Raw genomic sequence first — 24,306 nt, forward strand, 5'->3', positions numbered from 1 at the left:
CAGGAGGTCTGCTAGTTCCTTGTGATGCTGGAACTCACCCCTCTGACATGCTATGGGATGAGACTGACCGATATCCAGACACACCCTAAAGGGTAGGATATTCTGACACGAAAAACAAACCATAGCACTACAGATTGAACATCGCATTTCTGAGGTGCCTGAGCCATCTTCTCCCTGTCGACTCCCATGTCTGGGGGATCGGAGGTGGTTCAGAAAGGGGAGGTGCGCCGCAGGACGCGAGAACACGCCGTACCGTACGCACCAGGAAGCACAGCTGCAATCTCGGGACGACTGGGAGCCCAGATGGGAGCAAACCCAGGTCACACAGCACAGCCGGCGTCACGGTTGATATTTAACCAAAACCCCCTGCAGTCAAATGCAACCCTTTCAGCCCTTTTAAAACATTTAAGGTGTGACTCTACATGACAACCAGCTCAAAGATCACTCTCAAAGGCCTCATAAAAACATACGTTGTGCAAACAATACCAATCATAAAACTGCAAAAGCCAGGTGGAAGGAATCTAACAGCAATCTGGGTGTGGACTAGATTCCTCCAGTTTCTATGACATTTGAGCATGACCTCTGAGATTCATTATATAACAAAATACTGTGGAACTGAGGCACATTCAGAAATTCCTGTTTCGTGAAGAGTATGTCCACCAGATGTCTATAAAGTCCTTCTGTTTTCCCATTTGAGGGAAGACCGTTCTCGTTCTTTTGCCTGAAACAAACTACACCAATAAAAGAAGACAACCAATGAACTGCTTCTGCGTTTTCCAGGAAACGTCAGTTATACTACAAGAACTATGCTGAATCACAGAAGCCGTGTGACATATTAATATATTTGCATACACATTACGGGCTGTGACTGCATCCCTGCGTGCACAGAGCAGGAACGCTAGGAGGTACACTAGCCACTGGGCAGGGGGCCATCATGTGTCCCAACAGTGAGGCTCTGGGCACTAGTGTCTGTCTCCTGACTCTGATGTGACATCAAGCATATGTACAATACTTAACCAACCACTAACCGTATTGATCTTCTCTGATCAATAACTGTGATACAGAGTCCATACATAGAAACAACTGTGTTGTCTTTGCAATACAGCAGAACCATTTGCTTTCTAGGTGTGCTCGGTGCATATTTATCTCTATTCTGAACCACACAGAAATCTGACAGAACTCGTATTCCTCACATGCAGGACTTTTAGACGTGGAGGTCAGGTATTAGAAAGGAACTTTGTTACAGCGAGACTTCACGCAGTATCCCGTACAGTTAGATCAACCACAGGCAGAGTGACGATACCGAAAGTGGGGGTGCCTAATTAACACGACCCGACAAAACACCCAACATTTTAGGAGCAAACTGACGTACATGTCACAAGTGCTCATTTTATTTTGCCAATGCTTCTAATGTCAAAGTGAGCAATGCGGGGCACAGTTACAGGTACATTCTTTACTGCACTAGCAACAGGTGATGCACATCGGTACAGTCTGTTCAACACAAAGCCTTTGGGCGAGGACCCGACAACATCCAGCCAGGACGCCACTCTTTCCACACAGAAACATTCAAAACCAAAAATCAGCTTTCGAAACACAAGCAAACAGGCACAAAGCCCTCTCTGGCTCACACCAGCACACCAAGGAGGAAACGGCACATCTTCCACCCCTGGACACGGAAGCTGTAGTTAAAAAAAGATTGACAGAAAAAAAGACAGAGAACCAATTTACTTTCTGTTCATAAACTTTCAAAAAACAACACGAACAGAAAAAATGAGGCAGCTACCTACATGCTTGCAAAGAAACGTTCTGAGATGAGTCTTAGGTTAAAAAAAAAGTTTTTGCATCTTTGTGATGCAAAAATCCTTGTGTTCAGTTGCTAAATCAGGAATAAACGACTCACAGGACAATCCAAAAGGATTTACAAATAGGTCTCCCGCTGCACAGCATTTTGGTCCATTTCAGGACTTTCAAGCCGCAGGCTCCTGTGTGAGCTGCACTAATGGCTTGCAATCACCCCCTGCAGACGCTCTCCCCCTGCGTCAACCCGGTTTTGCACGGCTGCAACATCTAAATAACCTAAAACACGAGCCTTGTCGATCCTGATTCTCTTAAGCTGCTCTTCAAAACGTGGTTCTCATGACTGGAACCAGGGAGAAAACTAAACAAGTTCACACGTCGCAAGGGCTTGGCTACTCGGCACTCCCTCGTCCAAGCTGCTAGCTCAAGAAGACGGCTTCCTCGTGAAATGGAGCGAGCCCATGGCACGGCGAATCGACACAGTCCCATGAACACTGAAGCGGGTAAATCATCGCTCTGTCCAGGCGGGGGAGAACAGAGATCTGGAGGAGAGGGTCTTTCTTTTCTGCGCTTCGGAGGAAACAGCGAAGCGGCCGCTCCATGCGAGTCGGAACCTGGGGAGGCCGGCCGGGGTCACTGGGGGTCGGGCGTCGGCTTCGGGGAGGGGGCGGGGGTCACCACGACGGTGGAGACGGGCTTGGGCGAGCCGGCGGCGGTGCGCTGCTGCAGCTGCTGGGCCGGCACCGTCTGGATCCGGACCTGACGGGAGAGAGCAAGCAAAGAGCACGGGCTGAGCCGGGCCTGAGGCTGACGGACCGAGACCCAGAGGGACCCAGAGGGTCCAGACCACGCACGCTCCTGGGACCGCTTTCAGACTGAGATTTCTGTTGCGTACTCTGACACGAGCACCGAACGGGACAGGTAAAACAAACAGTCCACTACATTACTGAACAAAATGTCTAGCAGAGCCGGTCAACATGACATCAGAGTGTCGAGGCGAAACGCGACGACTCTCCAGACTGCTCGGTCCTACTCGTCACGCCGAGCAGTGAGGCGTCTCCCCTGCGGCGCAGCCCGGCGGCGGGCCGGCAGGCTCTGGGACAAGCGGCGGCTCGGGGGCTGACCTGGGCGGCCTGGCCCTGCTGCTGCAGCTGCTGGAGCTGCTGCGCCGTGACGAAGCTGACGGGCTTGTTCCCCGCGATCAGCTTGGTCCCCGCGGGCATGGTGGTCAGGATGATGTTCCGGCCCAGGCCGCTGATGCTGCAGACGAACAGGACGGCCGTCAGCCGCGAGAGGGACACACATGGACAGACACCTCCTCAGGCACATTTTACACACACCCCCCAGAATCCTTCAGACGCATTGGTACAGCGTGCACTAACAGCTGGATTTACAAACACAAGGAGGACGGCCATGAATGCAAAACAAGAAAGCCCCTGTCCCGTGTTCAGCGGCGCCTTCCTGCCCAAGCGATTGGACACCCGCGCTTTTACTGGAGCTGATGCGACTCTACCCTATGCGCCTTTACTCTCCCTCTGTTCACGCCTCAGGCCTGCTGACCAGATTTACTGTGTCTGCTCTACAACAGCCTAGCCCCGGTCAGTTGGGGCACACGCCAGCTGTCCAGGCGCAGAGCGGGCATGTGGGCTCTCTCGAGCTCTCTGCTCGACCAGACCCTGGCAGCGAGGCAGCAGGCCAGACGCCCAGAGGCTTCGACGGCGAAGCCCGGGACGGCCAGGTGGCCGAGACGTCAGGCAGAGGGCACGCCGGGCTGTGAGAAGGGGCACCGAGCGGGCGCCGCCGGCAGCGCGGGACTGACTTGGTGCCGATGCTCCCCTTCAGGATGGGCGCGGTCACCATGCTCTTGCGCGGCTGACTCAGGACGGACAGCGGGACGGTGATGCGAGCCGGCAGCTTCCCCTGAGAGACGGAGAGACGGGAAGTCATGAAACACCTTTGTGAACAGCCTTCAGTAGCCCAGGGGGCGACACTGCTCAGTGACATGGAGGGGAGGCAATGAAAGGAAGGTGGATGTTAGGATCCCGTTAAAAGTGAGACATCTGTAATGCCTCCCCTCACCCCTCTCCCCAGGCTCTGCACCCCCGAGGCGCAGCTCGACCTGGCCAGGGGACAGAAACCGCTTCACCTGCTGAAGGAAGGAGGCAGCGTGGAGCCGCCCCAGGGCTCGGCCTCTCCCCCAGCCGCACTTACCGGCTGCGTGCTGGACACCACGGTGGCGCTGACGGGCACCTGGCGGACAGTGGCCGTCCCCGTGCCCAGGGACAGGGGTGCGCCCGTCACGGCCGAGCCCACGGTCACCCCCTTGGCCCCCGCCACGGCCCCGGTGGCGATGGTGACGGTGGCGGCGCCCGAGGAGACGGCCGGCGCGGGCTTGGCGCCGGCGGCGGAGGTGGCGACAGCGATGGCCTGCCCGGGCTTCTGCGGGATGACGCCCAGGCCGGGCATGATGCGGATGGTGGCGGCTGGCTTGGAGTCCGAGGAGGAGATGGCCGACAGGCTCTTGGCCTTCTGCTCCGCCATGCTGACGGCCAGTGCTGGCATCAGCCGGATGGCCGTGTCTCCGGCGGCTTTCATCTCCGGGTGCACTTTCACCAGGGTGGTGGCGCCCCCCGGGGCCACGGTGGGGGCGCTGCAGGTTTTGATGGCTGGCGAGTCTGCGGAGGAGGAGGAGGTGGAGGAGGAGGAGGCAGGCGTGACGTGCAGCGTGGCAGAGATGCTCTTGCCCCCGGCCGCGGCCGCGTTCAGCACGTCGGGCGTGAGCTTGACGGTGGCCATGGGGGACTTGGTGAGGGTGGCCATCATGTCCGGCGTGATGCGCAGCACCGTCTGGCCCTTGGCGTCCGTGGTGATGGAGGAGGGGGGCAGCCGCAGCACGTCCTTGCCCTGGATGCGCAGGTTGGTGGCCGTCAGCGGGATGCCGGCGCCGGGCTGGGACTTCACGCCCAGCTGCCCTGTGATCGCCACCTGTGAGCCGCGGCAGAGAGACAGGAAGAGTGCTTCAGAGGAAGAGCTCCCCCTGCAGAGCCAAGCAGCAGATTCCACTCGTTCCGAGTCGTCAGGATGGGCGCAGCAACGCAAAGCAATGCTGACTATACGACGGCACCACACCACGGGGGAGCAACGCGCCGATGCCCACCTGCTTGATGATGTTCTGCCCGGTGACGCTCTGCAGCAGCGTGGTGGCCGCGGGCGCTGAGGCAGCAGGGCTCCCTGGGGGACCCCCCGCCGCAGGCTTGGCCACTGTGACGGTAGAAGCCAGTCCGGCGACAGTGAGGCCAGCCTGACCGCGGGGTGCCTGCACCTGCACTGGACTGCTGCCGGACTGCGTCCTGAGGGGCACCGTCACCACGGTCTGCTCCCGGAGGGGGGGGGGGGGCATCAGGGAGACAGGGGGAGGGGACAGAGGCACAGGGGTAGGGCATCAGGGTGACAGGGGCAGAATAAGTGAGGGAGGAAGAGGGACAGAGGAAAAAGGCAAGAGATTATGAGGGGCCTTCACATTTTGGGGGTTTACATTATAAAATGGTTTAGATTACATTATAAAATTCCATGTATGCATTGGTTTTATTAGGAAAACACTTGACAAACTGGGAAATTTTATGGGAAGAATCAGTTAAACCAGTGAACAATAAAAAAAACAAACCCAAAAACAATAACCCAATCAAACAAGAACAAAAACACAACTCTTAAACTCAAAACAAGGCTTGTGAGGAACTGCAGGAATGAAAGGCAAGTTCTGCAGGTTCTGGTAGTGTCACCTGGCAAACCTTAGTTTGAATAACAAATAAGGTGAAACGGAAATAGAGGTGTGATTGAGATTTGACACCCTGTGATACGATGGTGGTGAAACCACGTCAGCCTGTTCTGTTATTGACACCTCTTCCTGGTTTAACCTGGAAAGAGAATGGTGTTCCTTTCAACAGACATAACAATGGGCAACATCAAGGCTAGAAACAAACATGCAGAGATACACACTGCATCTATGAATGGGCGGCACAGCGACGCAGTGGTCAGCATTGCTGCCTCGCAGCGCTGGGGCCCTGGGGCCCTGGGTTCAGCTCCTGGAGTGCTCTCTTGTTCTCCCCGTATTCACCTGGGTTTCCTCCCAAGTCCAAAGCTGTACTGGTCGGTCAGCTGCCTTGTGGAAGACCTGACCCTGGTGTGAGTGTGTGTCTGTGTCTGTGTGTGCCCTGTGATGGACTGTCCGGTCCAGCGTCTATTCTGACTTGTGCCAGGCTCTGGGATAGGCCCCTTTGATCCTGAATGGGATAAATCGATTAGAAAATGGATGGGTGGATATTGATACTGAAAAGAATTTTTACAGTGTTGAGAGAAATCTTAGAAGCCGCTTTCTCATCTATTTTAGACCTAAAAATGTAATTAGTTGTAAATTCCTTCTTTTATTTATTCAGCTTATTTAAAGATGAAGATAACGAGGTTAAAGACATAACATAAAGGCATGACTGGAGTATTTCATCAACAAGATGATCCATCAGTAAATGTCCTCGTGTGAATAAGTTTGTGAACTAAGCCAAACCCAGCCCTTGTTTACCCAATTATTAAACCGCCTGATTTCACGACCCTTCGCTGTGTAAGCTTACAGTTTCACAGATTTGTTTCTACTTCAGACACGAGGGAGTCTAACAAGAACTGAACTAGTAAAGCCCTTGTGGCTGGTTATAAGAAGACCAGTTTCGATTATACAGGGGTGCCGTGGCAAGAAAACGCCACTCCCATACATTTCCTTTCACAGGTCTGACAAAAGCTAATTTAGCCTCTTTCACAACAGTAACCTTAAGAGCACATCAAAGGGCTTTCTTTAATGGCACAGAACTGAACAAACAGAGCTGGGCAGCAACGTATAAAGTGAGCAAAATACACTACGTGCTCGTCGGCTCCCTGACTTGTCTTTGATATTAACACAGACGCGTGGACATGAAGCCCTCATTACAGGCGCATCTCAAACTCCTCCTCAGCACTTTCGTTTGCAGACGCCCGGCGGCTGCCCACACCGCCCACACGCTTCGGGAAGCGGATGGACTTTCACTCGGAGACGGCAGAAGAGAAACCCGGTGCGCGGCGGGCACTCACCTGGGCGAGACCCTTGGTGTGCGCCACCGAGACGGGCAGCCGGAGCGGGTGCTGCGCCGGGTGCACCAGCGCCGCCTGCTGGGCCCCGGGGGAGCCGGGCAGGCCAGGCTGAGCGGCGACCACGCGCACCTGGGGCAGGGCGCCCGCGCCGGCGTGGGCCACCACCCGAGCAGCCGGCGGCGGGGCGGCGGGCTGGGGGCCCTGCGAGGCCGGCTGGCTGGCCGACAGGAGGGTGCCCAGCTGGGGCATGGAAGGCGGGGACACCAGGAGGACGCTGCAGGAGGGAGACGGGGACAGGGGCGACCGTCAGCTGTGCAGTGATCTGCATTGGGCTTTTAAGTCGTATGTTATTGAACCCGGCGGCTGCGTCAGCACGCGTGGGCTGCAGAGGAACGAGTACAGCTTTATTCCATCCGAAAGGAGAAGAAAAGAAAAACAACTAGAGCTCTTTTTCACAGCGAGCTCTCTACAGCTGGATAAGCACCGGGGAAAAAAAAAACTGAATGAAAATGCAAGCAGGAACGAAAGCCGACCTTGGGCTGGGTTTGACTGTGTCCGGGCCGGGCCCAGACTTCGTGGGGGTGCTGGAAGAGGGCAGCGAGGGCGATCTGGGGGTGCCCGGGAGGACTGGGCTGGGAGTAGTAGGTGTTGGGGGCAGGGAGGTCGCAGGCACGGCCGCAGGCTCCAAGCCGATGATCTGGCCAGGCTCTCCCACTCCGGGGGTCTTCAATCCGGCCTCCTTAGCGCTCGCTTTCTGTAACACAGCACACATCTCGCTCGCTGGCACGCCCATCGCCCCTCACCACAGTCAGGATTCAAGGAGCACAGCACACAACCCCTCACTCTGCTGTACGCAGGCTGGCATCTTGCCTTTTTACGCACCAAACAATACCTCATTCTTTCACTTAACATGGCTCCGTAACGCAGCAGGGTCTCGACATCTGCGAATTTAACAAGCGGGAATTCCCTTATTGGCTATTCAGTCTGGCCGACGGGCTCTTTCAAATTAGCAGCACATCAGATGAGGATCGTGAGACCAGTCTAGTGTGAGCGAGTCTCTCCCTGCCCCTTCTGTGCTGTGACAGGCTCTTTCCACTTCAGAGAGGGAAAGCGCAGGTATCTGCTGGACGCAGAGGAGGGATTCATGTTGTCTATCGGAGCTGAGTACTACAAGTCTGTGATTACTGTTGTTTTAGTTGATCAACTTTATTTTCATTAACGTAAAGCCAGTGCATTAGCACTTTAATCATCACGCAAGGGAGGAATGCTTGTGTCTGTTTTAGCCATACAGACTGTATACTGCAGTATACATTATGCAACGGTAAAGGGGTGGACAAGTCCAGGCCCTCCTGCGATTAATTGCAAACTACTGTGTTTTCTAGTAAGATGTCCAGTATTATAATGGACAATACTGCTGAATGACATCTTACTATACTGAACTGTAGTCCAGTGCATTCAACTGAACTATATAATTAGGCACTTAATTAAGTTCACTTTCCTACTGCACACTGTAATGAACTGAATGCACAGTACCACTGCACGGTGTGCCCTACGCTGCCCTCTCCTGTACTGTGGATACACAGGCCGTCACTCACGAGCTTGGGTGCTGGTTTGGGCTTCTGCTGCAGAGCCTTCTTGGCCTTCGCCGCTGCCGCCTGGGCCTGGTGGATCCGCTCTGGGGGGAAAGACACAGGGGTCAGAGACGCCATCAGCTGTCACCCCCCTCGGAAGCACTCCGGGACACCCAGGCATCCCAGACGAGCACCCAGGGCAGGCCGAGATGGACACCCCTCTCCGCTGACGTCATCCGGAGGCCCAGATTGTTTCTTTAGCACATCTTTGTCTCACACGGCTCTTTTTAAACCCCGGATTTCGAGACTTTGATGTTTTAGGTATCTGGAAGACACTGAACTTCCTTCCATATGGAAAAGAGCACTGTCTATTTCAAAGAAAACTGCGGATGTGTGCTGTGAGCTCTGCTGTGTGTGTATTAGTGTGCTGTGAGCTCTGCTGTGTGTGTATTAGTGTGCTGTGAGCTCTGCTGTGTGTGTATTAGTGTGCTGTGAGCTCTGCTGTGTGTGTATTAGTGTGCTGTGAGCTCTGCTGTGTGTGTATTAGTGTGCTGTGAGCTCTGCTGTGTGTGTATTAGTGTGCTGTGAGCTCTGCTGTGTGTGTATTAGTGTGCTGTGAGCTCTGCTGTGTGTGTATTAGTGTGCTGTGAGCTCTGCTGTGTGTGTATTAGTGTGCTGTGAGCTCTGCTGTGTGTGTATTAGTGTGCTGTGAGCTCTGCTGTGTGTGTGTATTAGTGTGCTGTGAGCTCTGCTGTGTGTGTATTAGTGTGCTGTGAGCTCTGCTGTGTGTGTATTAGTGTGCTGTGAGCTCTGCTGTGTGTGTATTAGTGTGCTGTGAGCTCTGCTGTGTGTGTATTAGTGTGCTGTGAGCTCTGCTGTGTGTGTGTATTAGTGTGCTGTGAGCTCTGCTGTGTGTGTATTAGTGTGCTGTGAGCTCTGCTGTGTGTGTATTAGTGTGCTGTGAGCTCTGCTGTGTGTGAATTAGTGTGCTGTGAGCTCTGCTGTGTGTGTATTAGTGTGCTGTGAGCTCTGCTGTGTGTGTATTAGTGTGCTGTGAGCTCTGCTGTGTGTGTGTTAGTGTGCTGTGAGCTCTGCTGTGTGTGTATTAGTGTGCTGTGAGCTCTGCTGTGTGTGTATTAGTGTGCTGTGAGCTCTGCTGTGTGTGTATTAGTGTGCTGTGAGCTCTGCTGTGTGTGTATTAGTGTGCTGTGAGCTCTGCTGTGTGTGTGAATTAGTGTGCTGTGAGCTCTGCTGTGTGTGAATTAGTGTGCTGTGAGCTCTGCTGTGTGTGTATTAGTGTGCTGTGAGCTCTGCTGTGTGTGTGTATTAGTGTGCTGTGAGCTCTGCTGTGTGTGTGAATTAGTGTGCTGTGAGCTCTGCTGTGTGTGTATTAGTGTGCTGTGAGCTCTGCTGTGTGTGTGTATTAGTGTGCTGTGAGCTCTGCTGTGTGTGTATTAGTGTGCTGTGAGCTCTGCTGTGTGTGTATTAGTGTGCTGTGAGCTCTGCTGTGTGTGTATTAGTGTGCTGTGAGCTCTGCTGTGTGTGAATTAGTGTGCTGTGAGCTCTGCTGTGTGTGTATTAGTGTGCTGTGAGCTCTGCTGTGTGTGTATTAGTGTGCTGTGAGCTCTGCTGTGTGTGTATTAGTGTGCTGTGAGCTCTGCTGTGTGTGTATTAGTGTGCTGTGAGCTCTGCTGTGTGTGTATTAGTGTGCTGTGAGCTCTGCTGTGTGTGTGTATTAGTGTGCTGTGAGCTCTGCTGTGTGTGTATTAGTGTGCTGTGAGCTCTGCTGTGTGTGTATTAGTGTGCTGTGAGCTCTGCTGTGTGTGTATTAGTGTGCTGTGAGCTCTGCTGTGTGTGTATTAGTGTGCTGTGAGCTCTGCTGTGTGTGTATTAGTGTGCTGTGAGCTCTGCTGTGTGTGTATTAGTGTGCTGTGAGCTCTGCTGTGTGTGTGTATTAGTGTGCTGTGAGCTCTGCTGTGTGTGTATTAGTGTGCTGTGAGCTCTGCTGTGTGTGTATTAGTGTGCTGTGAGCTCTGCTGTGTGTGTATTAGTGTGCTGTGAGCTCTGCTGTGTGTGTATTAGTGTGCTGTGAGCTCTGCTGTGTGTGTGTATTAGTGTGCTGTGAGCTCTGCTGTGTGTGTATTAGTGTGCTGTGAGCTCTGCTGTGTGTGTATTAGTGTGCTGTGAGCTCTGCTGTGTGTGAATTAGTGTGCTGTGAGCTCTGCTGTGTGTGTATTAGTGTGCTGTGAGCTCTGCTGTGTGTGTATTAGTGTGCTGTGAGCTCTGCTGTGTGTGTGTTAGTGTGCTGTGAGCTCTGCTGTGTGTGTATTAGTGTGCTGTGAGCTCTGCTGTGTGTGTATTAGTGTGCTGTGAGCTCTGCTGTGTGTGTATTAGTGTGCTGTGAGCTCTGCTGTGTGTGTATTAGTGTGCTGTGAGCTCTGCTGTGTGTGTGAATTAGTGTGCTGTGAGCTCTGCTGTGTGTGAATTAGTGTGCTGTGAGCTCTGCTGTGTGTGTATTAGTGTGCTGTGAGCTCTGCTGTGTGTGTGTATTAGTGTGCTGTGAGCTCTGCTGTGTGTGTGAATTAGTGTGCTGTGAGCTCTGCTGTGTGTGTATTAGTGTGCTGTGAGCTCTGCTGTGTGTGTGTATTAGTGTGCTGTGAGCTCTGCTGTGTGTGTATTAGTGTGCTGTGAGCTCTGCTGTGTGTGTATTAGTGTGCTGTGAGCTCTGCTGTGTGTGTATTAGTGTGCTGTGAGCTCTGCTGTGTGTGAATTAGTGTGCTGTGAGCTCTGCTGTGTGTGTATTAGTGTGCTGTGAGCTCTGCTGTGTGTGTATTAGTGTGCTGTGAGCTCTGCTGTGTGTGTATTAGTGTGCTGTGAGCTCTGCTGTGTGTGTATTAGTGTGCTGTGAGCTCTGCTGTGTGTGTATTAGTGTGCTGTGAGCTCTGCTGTGTGTGTGTATTAGTGTGCTGTGAGCTCTGCTGTGTGTGTATTAGTGTGCTGTGAGCTCTGCTGTGTGTGTATTAGTGTGCTGTGAGCTCTGCTGTGTGTGTATTAGTGTGCTGTGAGCTCTGCTGTGTGTGTATTAGTGTGCTGTGAGCTCTGCTGTGTGTGTATTAGTGTGCTGTGAGCTCTGCTGTGTGTGTATTAGTGTGCTGTGAGCTCTGCTGTGTGTGTATTAGTGTGCTGTGAGCTCTGCTGTGTGTGAATTAGTGTGCTGTGAGCTCTGCTGTGTGTGTATTAGTGTGCTGTGAGCTCTGCTGTGTGTGTATTAGTGTGCTGTGAGCTCTGCTGTGTGTGTATTAGTGTGCTGTGAGCTCTGCTGTGTGTGTATTAGTGTGCTGTGAGCTCTGCTGTGTGTGTATTAGTGTGCTGTGAGCTCTGCTGTGTGTGTATTAGTGTGCTGTGAGCTCTGCTGTGTGTGTATTAGTGTGCTGTGAGCTCTGCTGTGTGTGTATTAGTGTGCTGTGAGCTCTGCTGTGTGTGTATTAGTGTGCTGTGAGCTCTGCTGTGTGTGTATTAGTGTGCTGTGAGCTCTGCTGTGTGTGTATTAGTGTGCTGTGAGCTCTGCTGTGTGTGTATTAGTGTGCTGTGAGCTCTGCTGTGTGTGAATTAGTGTGCTGTGAGCTCTGCTGTGTGTGTATTAGTGTGCTGTGAGCTCTGCTGTGTGTGTATTAGTGTGCTGTGAGCTCTGCTGTGTGTGTATTAGTGTGCTGTGAGCTCTGCTGTGTGTGTATTAGTGTGCTGTGAGCTCTGCTGTGTGTGTATTAGTGTGCTGTGAGCTCTGCTGTGTGTGTGTATTAGTGTGCTGTGAGCTCTGCTGTGTGTGTATTAGTGTGCTGTGAGCTCTGCTGTGTGTGTATTAGTGTGCTGTGAGCTCTGCTGTGTGTGTATTAGTGTGCTGTGAGCTCTGCTGTGTGTGTGAATTAGTGTGCTGTGAGCTCTGCTGTGTGTGTATTAGTGTGCTGTGAGCTCTGCTGTGTGTGTATTAGTGTGCTGTGAGCTCTGCTGTGTGTGTGTATTAGTGTGCTGTGAGCTCTGCTGTGTGTGTATTAGTGTGCTGTGAGCTCTGCTGTGTGTGTATTAGTGTGCTGTGAGCTCTGCTGTGTGTGTGTATTAGTGTGCTGTGAGCTCTGCTGTGTGTGTATTAGTGTGCTGTGAGCTCTGCTGTGTGTGTATTAGTGTGCTGTGAGCTCTGCTGTGTGTGTGAATTAGTGTGCTGTGAGCTCTGCTGTGTGTGAATTAGTGTGCTGTGAGCTCTGCTGTGTGTGTATTAGTGTGCTGTGAGCTCTGCTGTGTGTGAATTAGTGTGCTGTGAGCTCTGCTGTGTGTGAATTAGTGTGCTGTGAGCTCTGCTGTGTGTGTATTAGTGTGCTGTGAGCTCTGCTGTGTGTGTATTAGTGTGCTGTGAGCTCTGCTGTGTGTGTATTAGTGTGCTGTGAGCTCTGCTGTGTGTGTGTATTAGTGTGCTGTGAGCTCTGCTGTGTGTGTGAATTAGTGTGCTGTGAGCTCTGCTGTGTGTGTATTAGTGTGCTGTGAGCTCTGCTGTGTGTGTATTAGTGTGCTGTGAGCTCTGCTGTGTGTGAATTAGTGTGCTGTGAGCTCTGCTGTGTGTGTATTAGTGTGCTGTGAGCTCTGCTGTGTGTGTGAATTAGTGTGCTGTGAGCTCTGCTGTGTGTGTATTAGTGTGCTGTGAGCTCTGCTGTGTGTGTATTAGTGTGCTGTGAGCTCTGCTGTGTGTGTGAATTAGTGTGCTGTGAGCTCTGCTGTGTGTGTATTAGTGTGCTGTGAGCTCTGCTGTGTGTGTATTAGTGTGCTGTGAGCTCTGCTGTGTGTGTGAATTAGTGTGCTGTGAGCTCTGCTGTGTGTGTATTAGTGTGCTGTGAGCTCTGCTGTGTGTGTGTATTAGTGTGCTGTGAGCTCTGCTGTGTGTGTATTAGTGTGCTGTGAGCTCTGCTGTGTGTGTATTAGTGTGCTGTGAGCTCTGCTGTGTGTGTATTAGTGTGCTGTGAGCTCTGCTGTGTGTGTATTAGTGTGCTGTGAGCTCTGCTGTGTGTGTATTAGTGTGCTGTGAGCTCTGCTGTGTGTGTGAATTAGTGTGCTGTGAGCTCTGCTGTGTGTGAATTAGTGTGCTGTGAGCTCTGCTGTGTGTGTATTAGTGTGCTGTGAGCTCTGCTGTGTGTGTGAATTAGTGTGCTGTGAGCTCTGCTGTGTGTGTATTAGTGTGCTGTGAGCTCTGCTGTGTGTGTATTAGTGTGCTGTGAGCTCTGCTGTGTGTGTGAATTAGTGTGCTGTGAGCTCTGCTGTGTGTGTATTAGTGTGCTGTGAGCTCTGCTGTGTGTGTATTAGTGTGCTGTGAGCTCTGCTGTGTGTGTGTATTAGTGTGCTGTGAGCTCTGCTGTGTGTGTATTAGTGTGCTGTGAGCTCTGCTGTGTGTGAATTAGTGTGCTGTGAGCTCTGCTGTGTGTGAATTAGTGTGCTGTGAGCTCTGCTGTGTGTGTATTAGTGTGCTGTGAGCTCTGCTGTGTGTGTATTAGTGTGCTGTGAGCTCTGCTGTGTGTGTGAATTAGTGTGCTGTGAGCTCTGCTGTGTGTGTGTGTTAGTGTGCTGTGAGCTCTGCTGTGTGTGTGTATTAGTGTGCTGTGAGCTCTGCTGTGTGTGAATTGGTGTATTAGGCGAGACACTCTCTACTGACCGAACTCCTCCTGGCTGCGGTCTCGGTGCAGGTAGATCCACAGCTTGCGTCCAATGTCGTACTTCACACAGGGGTCCTTCTCGTAGTGCAGCCGGTCCAGAGCCCCGCTCACCACTGTGTTCACCTGCACACGAGCATGAGGGCACTGAGCAAACCTCTCACTGCCTGTGAGACCGACACGCACATGCTGACTGATCTAAGCGATTCATCACACAAACTGTCTGACCCAAAACACAAACAAATTTACAGATCTAGCTCTCTCACCGAGCATTACAAGACGTGTACGCCGACAGATCTAGCGCGCACGCGCTGACTGACTTTCCCTGCATGTCTTCCAGCCGGTCAGTCACAACCTTGGCGTGTCGGCGAATCGACTCCCACTGACCTGCCAGTGTACCTGCGGGACGTACCTGTGCGCTGGTGACATCGGGGGCAAGGAACTGGGAGTCCTTGAGCAGCTCACAGATCTCGGCTCGTGTCCCCTCGCCATTGGGCAGCCGGGCCGCGGCGTCACGCACTGGGGTCAGGGGGTGGAGAGACATCAGAGAACCTCTCTGTCACACACCCCAAACGTTACAACTCCCGCTCACTGTCAGTGCTGCCGCACAACTTAGACCAAGTGATTTAATTCAAGGTGGACAGGACAGATAAAAGAGCCTAGACAGACCGGCACGTGGAAGGTTTATATCACTTTCTGTAGCACACGAGAACAAAACTCCCACTCCTCACGGGCATCGTCCGCTGATGACCTCCCCCTGAGCCCCGTCTTACCGAGTGAGAGGATGGTGACGTAGGCCGGCCGGTCGGAGCGCAGCAGGGAATGCTCCCGCGCCTTGTTGAGGGACGTCTCCTTGTCGAACACCCCCTTCACCGGCCCCACCACGGACTCGAACCCGTGCATCCGGAACGTGAAGGCCCTGTGCGGCTGGTCGTAGCGCTGCTGCTCCTGGGGGGGGGGAGACACGGGCCCAGACTGAGCTCACGCCACAGCCGAGGGGCAGCCACAGCCCTGCCAGCTGCCCCACCTCGCCCCTGACCTCACGCCCTCGCTCACCGCCGCACCGGTCTGACCGCGCACATGGGCCCCTGCTCACCTGCTCCTGGAACACCTGCCTCTCCTCGCCCGTGCTGGGCCTCACCACGTAGTCCGTCCACCTGCGGAGACCGGACAGGGAAACTCAGCCCAGAGTAAGACAGGAGCAGGAGAGGGGCAGGCGGCGCCGAGGGAGGGAGGAAACAGAGGAAGGAAGGGGACTCACACTCTTGGTGTGGGTGGGGTCATCTCTGCAGGCTCCTCGCTCTCCGGCTTCAACAGAAAGAAAGAGCAGACAAAATCAGAACTGAAGTGATGGGGACACTGGACTGTAAACAGGCGCCGTCCTTCAGATGAGACGTAAAGCCGAGGTCCTGACTCTCTGAGGTCATTAACAATCCCGGGGTGTTTCTCAAGAAGAGTAGAGGATGTTACCCCAGTGTCCTGGTCAGTGTCCCCCTGGCCTTTACCCATCATGGCCTCCTAATAAACCCCATCTATAACAATAATAGAACTCTTCTGCAGTTTATACAGACTCCAAAACTGATACTCCCACTGCACAGCAAATAATTGCTCCAAAAGAATATGCCTGGTCAGCAGCTACCAGCCGTGAGCTCATTATTAAAACTCCTCCCATTAACCAAGTAAAAGCCCTGAACTCCAATAATGACCCTGTTCTCGCACAGAAGCCCGTTACCCCAAGACCCTGGCAGAGGCCTGAAGGTTCAACTGGGACGAGGGCACTCAGGTGTGGGCCGGGTAGCCAGGGGGTGCAGTTCAGGGAAGTCCGTCTCTCCACGTACCTTGATGACCACCTGGTCCTTTGCCTCCAGCCACAGCTGACAGAGGGCATTCAGGTCCTTCTCGCAGTCCTGACTGGGGCCTGAGAGAGAAGAGCAAAATACCAGACCTATGCAACAGCTGGAGAATTCCACCAACACTTCACTGGAAATAAACTCTACACGTCAAATATCCACAGGAATATAGTTTGCAGGTGCCAGACAAGAGGAAGTCTTACTGATCCACTTCCAGTGCTGAGAGCGCTCTTGGAATTCCACTGAAGGAGAGAACCCAGCCGGCAGACACAGCACGCCCGCTGAGGAGAGACACAGAGGAGATCATGAGTGTGACACTTGTCCCTGTGTCCCTGGATCCGTCTCTCTCCCTCATTATCATCCACAGCTGAGGCAGCTCCCTGCTGATGACTGCCACATCCCACATCTCCCACATACTGTACACCACAAAGAGACAGGTCAGTGTGGGAGCAGAGCGGACTGAATAATAACAAGTTTTAGACATTAGAATTAGTTTTAGAAAGAGGACTGGTCCACAGCCGATTCCCATGTGTAAATCTCCAGTAATGGGGAGTAGGATTTTTTCTCTGAATTTACGTGTCGGCATGTCTTTCAGCGCGGGCAAGTTTCCTGAATAATATGCCTCTTAAAAAGATGGCCTCCTTTAAATGAATCATATCTTATTTGATACAGAAATAACAAATGAAAACTTTCACAGGATGACATTTTTATAAAGTTTCTGCTCTCTTGGTAAGGATGTGTTTTTTTGCATATGCAGTCCATTCTTGTTAAATGATAATAATGTTTACATTTGGACAACATCACTAACTGCACGAAAGGACTACGGTCTGGCTCACTGGTACACGCTGGACTGCGATGGACAATCCTGGTTTGTGTATCCATCTGCTCATTCCAGCCACTCACATCAACTCACACCCTTCTGCAAGCAGTCCGCCTCCCCATGCTTGCACACTGCCGTCACTTCATCTGAAAATGGTCCTCAAAAAGGACACTGTGTTACTAAGAGGGCAGGCTGCTCAAGGAGTCGCTCTAGATGTAACCGTCTGTGCACTGTGACACAGGCAGACTCACCCTTACTCTCTCCTGCCAAGAAGTGCAGCGCAGGCAACACCAGGTCAGACCAGCAGGGGGCACTGGAGAACCACGGATTGAGGGTGCTGGCAGGGGAGGCCTGCCACTGTTGCACCCTCTCCTCCAGCTGGAAGAGGGAACCAGAGACCATCAGTCACTCTGTACTGTACCACAGTACGGTCTCTCAGTAAAGTACAATCTCTAAATACAGTCAGTCTCTCAGTACCGAACCTCAGTAGAGTCAGTGTCTCAGTACAGTCTCTCGGTACAGTCAGTCTCTCAGTACCACAGGGTGGGCACGAGAGCAGCAGGGCGCTCTCCAGCGGTGATCCTACCGTGGCGATGCTGGCCTGCCCCTCCAGGCGCAGGATGTCCTCCAGCAGGGTGAAGAAGCAGGCGGTGATCTCCTCCACCTGTGCCGGGCTGCTGTGCACCTCCTCCACCGGCCTGCGGAGGGAGACCAGCAGACCGTGAGCGAGAGAGGTCATGATCTGGGACAACAGGCTTGGAGACAAAACTATAGTTATTTTATATACATTATATTATATCGGTGAGGGGCTTCGTGGGTGATCGGCACATGGATCTCTAATCATCTCAAGTGAGAGAGGTCATGATGAAAACATGGGAAGAAAGCTCACCGGCCCTCAGGTTCAGAGGATGAGCCCTGTTTTACCGAGCGCTTACTGTCAGCGTGAGGGCATGAAAACGTCCCCAGGGGACGTCCGGTACGGGACAGCTGCACGAGTGACTCCTGGGACAAGCACGGCGGCGCTGTCTCACACAGAGCGGCAGCGTGGGGACCCCAGAGGAGCAAGCCACGCGGGGCGACCCGAGGGAGAGCAGGACCAGGGAGGGGGCACACAGCGGGAGCCCCGGCACTGCGCGGGGAAGAGCGATGACTCACTCCTCCTTCACGCCAGCCAGGGGGGCAGCGGGGGGCTCCGGGGAGACGACGGCCACGGCGGCCACCGCAGCGACTGCCGGGGGGGCATCGGGGGGCCCCAGGGCATCAGATGGGTCCTCCGGCTCCATCTTGACCGGCCTCATCTTCTTCTTCCTCTTCTCCTCCCTCGCCTTCTTCTTGGGCACCCCGAGGTCGACCAGAGCTGCAGAGAGCACGACGCAACACGTCCTTTACCAGCCCGCGCACGGGTCAGCGATTTCCGTTTCATTTCAGACTCACCGAAATCGGCATTGAACACACACCCAACTGCACGTGGAAATGGCTTTAAATGATTTTAATTTAAAAATACTCAGGGGAATGATCGGTGCACTCTTAAAGCCCTTGCTTTGAATCTTAAAAATGTTTAATTAAAAAATACATTTAAACTGAGGTTTTACGTTAGGGGACCACCTTAAAAATTCAGCATTTTTTTCTAAAAAATTAAGAAGGCGTACAAGAAAAGAAAAACGATTTTACTAGAATTAAAACCTGAAGTCTCAGGCTCCAGGACCCGGGACACTCACCCATGATCGAGCCCTTCCGGCCCGCACTGACTCGTGACACGATGTCACTCAGGCTGAGGTCCGAGGTCAGCAGGTCCGGGCGATCCTGCACGCAAACAGAGCAGAGGCTCTGGAGCAGGTGTGTGCGAGCCACCTGTTCCAGGTGTGTGTGTGTGTGACTGTGAGCACCAGCGTGGCAGCAGGCCTGGCTAGCCGCCTCGGCAGACTCACAGGCTGGTGCCTCCTCTTCTCGCGGTGCCGCCTCAGCATGGCCCGCAGGTCCTTCTCCGTCAGCTCGGGCTTGTCTGGGGAGACAAACGACACACCGCCCATCCAGGCCTCCAAACGCGGAAATGTTTGCACTTACAGCCCCTTCGCGCGTGCCCGAGGAAAAAAAGACAGCGGGAAAAATGGCAAGCACAGAAGAAAAAGATCTTACACGCCGCAGAGGCGTGACCAGGACCGGACAACAGAGCCCAGTGTGAGCAGACAGACGGAGAGGGAGGGCCCGAGAGGGGCCCCGCTCTGACCTGCGGTCTTCATGTCCTGCGTGAAGAGGCTGGGCAGCACCCTGAGGGCCACGGGCTGGCTGGGAGAGGGCGGCAGCAGGGAGGCCGGCAGCCACGAGCCCAGGTCTGCGCAGACAGACAGAGGGACAGAGGGGGAGGTGAAGCTGCAGGTCGGCCCGGCCCCGGAGCGCGTCGCGTCCGCAGCGCGGGGGCGGGGGCTCACCGTCGTCGTCCGAGGACACGCCGCCGTCTCCGCACTCGCTCTTCACCTCCCGCAGGATCCGCAGCACCCGCCTCCGGGCGCGGCGCTCCCGCTCCTCGCCGCGCGCCGAGGGCGACGGCCGCCGCCGCCGCTTCAGGGCCAGGTCCGGACCGCCGCGGCGGGCCCGCTCCAGCAGCTCCTGAGCGCGGCGCAGAAACAACAAACACGCGGGCCGTCAGGGAAGGGCGCGCTCTCCGACAGCTTCCCGATGGATAAACGGACTGAGGGGAAGGAAGCAGGGACCCCGACTCGCATCTCCAGATAGGGGACCTGGGCAGAGCCGGGAGAGCCGGGTGTGCCTGCAAGCCTGCAGTGAGGTCTGTCTACTGAGGGGCCTGACACGGTTAGGGTTGGGGTTGGGGTTAGGGTTAGCACTGGGCAGCAGCGAGGAACAGGGGGTCACAGGTTCCATTTCCAGGCGGGACGCTCCTGTTGCAGCCCTGGACAAGGTACTGCGCCTCTCAACTGCCCGACTGTGCAAAGGATCCACGCCGTTGTGAGTGAAGCTGGGCCTGTGCGCTGACCTCTCTGGTGAAATGAAGGATGAGGTGTGTACATGTGGGCCGTAACCGAGGCAGAGCCACTGCAGTGCCGCACGGAGAACAGTACCTTCCTGGAGACGAGGATCTGCTTGAGCAGCCGGTGGTAATGCTGCTGCTGGGAGTAGAGGCAGCGCTTCCTCTGCGACTTGGCCACCAGCTGCCTGTACTTCACCACCTCCGGGTTAAAGTAGCCATCTGGGAAGCACAGGGTGAGGGCGTCAGTGCGCGTTCGCAGACCTGCCCAGACCTCCCCGCGCTTCTGAGAGACACGCCCCGACGGCGGGAGTATGCTCACTAATTATTCCTCCGCTGTGAGCTGCCACTCCAGGTGTGCAGCGCAGACAATTTGTAACGGAACGTTATAACTAGAGGGTTTACAGGTCTTTTTGAAGGAACCTTTGTTTTATTTTGCGTAGCTCTGGAACAGCAATAACATCTAAATATTTCTCCTCTGGGGGAAATGTACTTATTCTTTTGAAATGGAATACAATTGGGATATTCCTCTTATTTCAAATGAAAACATTTCCAACATGTGGACTCTGATATGAAGAATTTGTAGCTGTCTTGTCTGGAATCTCTGTATTTTTGCCATGACGAGTTTTAATGCCCATGGAGACTGTGGAAATGTCAGTTCTCCCATCTCAGTGACAGGTGGGTTTTTCCCGTATGCATAGTCTTTAGAGTAGCCTGCCCCCCGCCACCCTAAAGAAAAAGTCTCAAAATGTCAGACCTGAGCTACAGTATGTGGTGCACAAGACCAATCATGACCACAGCGTCCCGTGTAACAACCCGAAACCATTTAATCCTCTAAATGTCACAGCTCTAAATGGAAATTCCGCACGTCCACCACACTACATTAGCAAACATTAGCATCTCCTGTCCCAGGGGTACCAGGGTGCCACAGCCCCACACCTGTTAGAACACCTGACAAATTAAACCTGATGACCTTTCTGAAGACCCTGTGGATCTGTCCCACACACCTGCACTGCAAAGGCCCCCCTTTCCCTCTTCGGCTCTCTCCCTCCCTTTTAATCCCACTTCCTCTCGGACTGCACAGGCGTTCCTCTGCCCACCCTTCGCGTGCCCTCAGACTCCGGGGGGTGGTGCGGGGGCCGGGAGAGGCTCACCTCGGAAGAGCTTCTGGGCGAGATGCAAGGGGTTTCCGAAGCGGAAGTTCTGGTTGCCGAAGAGGTCGGCGAGCACGCCGTCCTGCAGGGCAGCGTTGTCCTCGGGGAAGTGCGGCAGGAGCTGGCGCAGCCGCTGCCGCTGGGCGTCCGTCAGCACGTGGTGCCAGGTGCTGTCGCTCACAACGGAGAAGAAGATCTCTGGCTGGACATCAGAAACGGGAACAGGTCACGGGCTGCAAGAGCACCCCACGGCCCGCTCCCCACCCCACACCCCACTATCTCCCATACGTTAAACCTGTGAGTTGCCTTCTATCGTCGGTTAAAGCTCGTAGAAATCCTCAAGACATAACTAAACAAACAGTCCAACAGATCAGGGCTCTTCTGTTCCGCCTCTGCTGGGCAGAAGGCCTGCAGGATGAATCATCAACAGCACAAGACCTGGACTTCGAAGAGGGCCAACCTGAGGCAAGGCAATCCTCCTGGACACTGGACGTGAAGGAGACAGAGCCAGCTGGAACACTGCCCTCGAGGGGAGCAGAGCTCGGCAGCCCTGTTGCAGGTATGTGAGCACAACAGAAGACCAGGGATGGAGGGTGAGAGTGTTCACTGCAGGGCGTTAGTTTGCATGATTACAGTTACAGTACAGCATCACCCATCGTCACATTTTCAGCAGGGATTTTCTAGCACTACAGAAGACCATCCACATACTCACAACTGGTGAGATCAGTGGATTCTACAATGACAAAACATGGTCAGCCTTGTGTATTCTATGTATGTTATAAAAGTTTAAGTCTCCTCTTAGCGGTCATTTGCTGATACTCAATCAAGTTTAGTTTTCCATTCTACACGTCCGTGAGCCCTGGTCTAATTCCAGCTGCTACTTTTCTCTGTGTAACTATGAATTCTTGGGGAGACGTCCCTCTCTCCATCCATTTTCCTCCTTTTTCCTCCCTTCCTGGAAACCTCAGCAGCACAAAACTCACGTCCTCCAGCAGGTCCTCTGGGAGACTGACGCGGGTGTTTCCCAGCATGCACTCCTCCATGATGCGCCCGTCGCCGCCCTGCCCCGAGTCCAACGGGTCTGTGAGCATGTGATCCAGCGCGTCCATTCTGCAGGCACCGCCTGAAGCACGCTGCCTACCGGACACACACAAGCACAGCCACTGCTTAACACATTTGATCACTTAGTTAAAACGATCCAATTAACCAGCTGCATTTGGATTCACACTGATTTATTCCTGTACACCATTAATGGACACCACTACCACCTGAGCAGCAGTCCTGCAGTCCTACAGTTCACACCTTTCAGCTAGGCCAGGGTCATAACCAAATGCACGTGTGATCTGGGTTCTTATCCAGATGAAAGAGCTCAATAAAGTTAAACCAAGAGGATGAATGAAATACAGCCCTTGTGCTGCCGAGAGAGCAGCACAATAATTAAATCTCACTATTACCATTCAATAAATCTACAGAAAACAAGATGACATAAAAGAAGAATATTACAAAAATAAAATTAAGATCACTTCGGTAAGTACCTCAGTTAAAACGCTTGGAAAACACTACAGCAACATAATCTATATTAATTTAATGTTTTGCTACAAGAGCTATCTGTCCTCACAGTATTATAGCCTGTATTTACACATAAATAGATGCTTGTGCGTGTTATTATAAGAATGTCTAAAACCAACTATTAATTATGTGAGACTTAAATCAGGTGTTACTACGATGTACACGAGTACATTTAGAACCACAAATGTGTAGGATTCATTATAGTATTAAATTCAGAGTACATGCTACCTTAAAAATACTCAAATCCAGCTGGGTAAACAGTACCACATCAGCATCAACGCTGCTAATGATATCATAAAGCGAAAAAATGAATATATTCCACTACGTTACGATTGTGACAGTACAGTTATTTCTAAACAAACAGCACTGGAAAGACAATTAATCTTTGCATTTCGTTATTTAATAATCCGGTGTAGTCATTAGTGTATTTCTGTATTTGAAGGTCCGTATGAGCCAGTTTGTCAACTGTGCTTTTCCAGTCTGCCCTCGTTACCTTTTTCAAATATTGTTCCCTCCCTGACAAAATCACCCTCCTACCCCGAATGTTTTCACACATAACTAATACAAATGTAAATCACGTTAAATACGAAAAAAATAATAAGTAAAGTTTGCTTTGATTACCTTTTGTCTTGCAAACGAAAACACAAAAACAGACACACCAAGGAGAGGCGGAACGAAAACAGAGACGGACTTCCGTTCCGTCAGAGAACTTTGTCCCCTGGATGAAAACACTTTCTATTTTCAGTCCGGCCTGATGTACGGGCCAGGGAAGATTGGATTTGCAAACGGCTGCAGTGTATGAGGCGGCTTGTTTGGACCAGGTGGCGGCTTCCTCTCCCTCCACTGAAAATTTTTAACTTGATTTCAAAGTATATTTACGTAGGAAACTGTGCTGCAGATCAGAGGTGCAGCCTTTTCAATAAAGTTAAAACAAGGTCCCACCTGCTTTTAATAAGTACAAATCTTATGACACTACTCAGAATATGAAGGAGTGCCTTAACTCTAGGGCTTTAAAATTCCAGCTGAGGATGCTTAATTCTCGGATAGATAAACTGGATTCAGCGCTTCCACAGGCCTCTAATTTACTTCTTGTTAGTCCAGGGTAGCAGGCAAGCCCTCCTGCCTGTAGCAATCCCTGTACTGTATAGTGTGTAGTGTAAACACTGTATAGACCCAGACAATGAAATTGCTATTATCACTCAGTATGTAGTTTATTTAGAGGTAACATTATAAGTCATAAATATTAGAAGCACTATGAGCTGGTGATGGAACAATGCTGGCACTATGAACACACTGTTATCACTGTCAACCCCTTGAATCTCCAGGGACAGATTTTCCACTCTGCATGCTCCGTGCAGTTAATCCTGGGGGCGCAGTGGAGTAGGATTGTCCTGCTGTACAAGCAGGGCTCACGTCTTACAGGGGCTCTGTTATTCAAAAGATTGCCCTGAATCTCATGGGAACAACTTTCAACCCTGGGCACAGTGAGAAAATTCTGTTTCAAAGTGCTGCACATTTTGCAGACAATTTGCAGACACCTTTTTTATGCAAATGTGGTTTATTTTTTAGATTTGGAAAACATTTAGCAATTTTCATTATGAACCCACTCAATTTGAAAACATTAATTATGTCTTGAGGTTTCAGCCTTCCTTGTACTGGTTGCCTGCTGGGACAGACTCCTGCTCCCCATGACCCTATATTGTTTAAGTGGTTAGAAAATGGAAGAATAGGTGTTTCAGCTTACAGCAATAACCACAGCT

General features: G+C 52.5%; 1 protein-coding gene across 1 annotated transcript; it reads right to left on the reverse strand.

Annotated features, from left to right (window-relative positions):
* Positions 1-1,369: 1,369 nt before the first annotated feature.
* On the reverse strand, positions 1,370-23,234 carry nfrkb (nuclear factor related to kappaB binding protein). Its single transcript, XM_088940114.1, has 26 exons — positions 23,168-23,234; positions 21,961-22,114; positions 20,978-21,179; positions 19,918-20,045; positions 19,270-19,447; positions 19,068-19,172; positions 18,769-18,842; positions 18,559-18,643; positions 17,996-18,197; positions 17,427-17,538; positions 17,092-17,218; positions 16,224-16,301; positions 16,009-16,088; positions 15,432-15,478; positions 15,267-15,327; positions 14,944-15,118; positions 14,583-14,689; positions 14,173-14,296; positions 8,505-8,584; positions 7,443-7,663; positions 6,910-7,183; positions 4,955-5,170; positions 4,009-4,782; positions 3,617-3,717; positions 2,922-3,057; positions 1,370-2,556 (listed from the first exon to the last, which is right to left on the reverse strand). The coding sequence occupies exons 2-26, from the start codon at positions 22,084-22,086 to the stop codon at positions 2,431-2,433; spliced, it is 3,939 nt and encodes a 1,312-aa protein (XP_088796240.1). The 5' UTR covers positions 22,087-22,114; positions 23,168-23,234; the 3' UTR covers positions 1,370-2,430.
* Between the last annotated feature and the right edge of the window lie 1,072 nt (positions 23,235-24,306).

The sequence above is a fragment of the Atractosteus spatula genome, chromosome 22, assembly GCF_055471065.1.
Source record: "Atractosteus spatula isolate fAtrSpa1 chromosome 22, fAtrSpa1.hap1, whole genome shotgun sequence".
NCBI lineage: Eukaryota > Metazoa > Chordata > Actinopteri > Semionotiformes > Lepisosteidae > Atractosteus > Atractosteus spatula.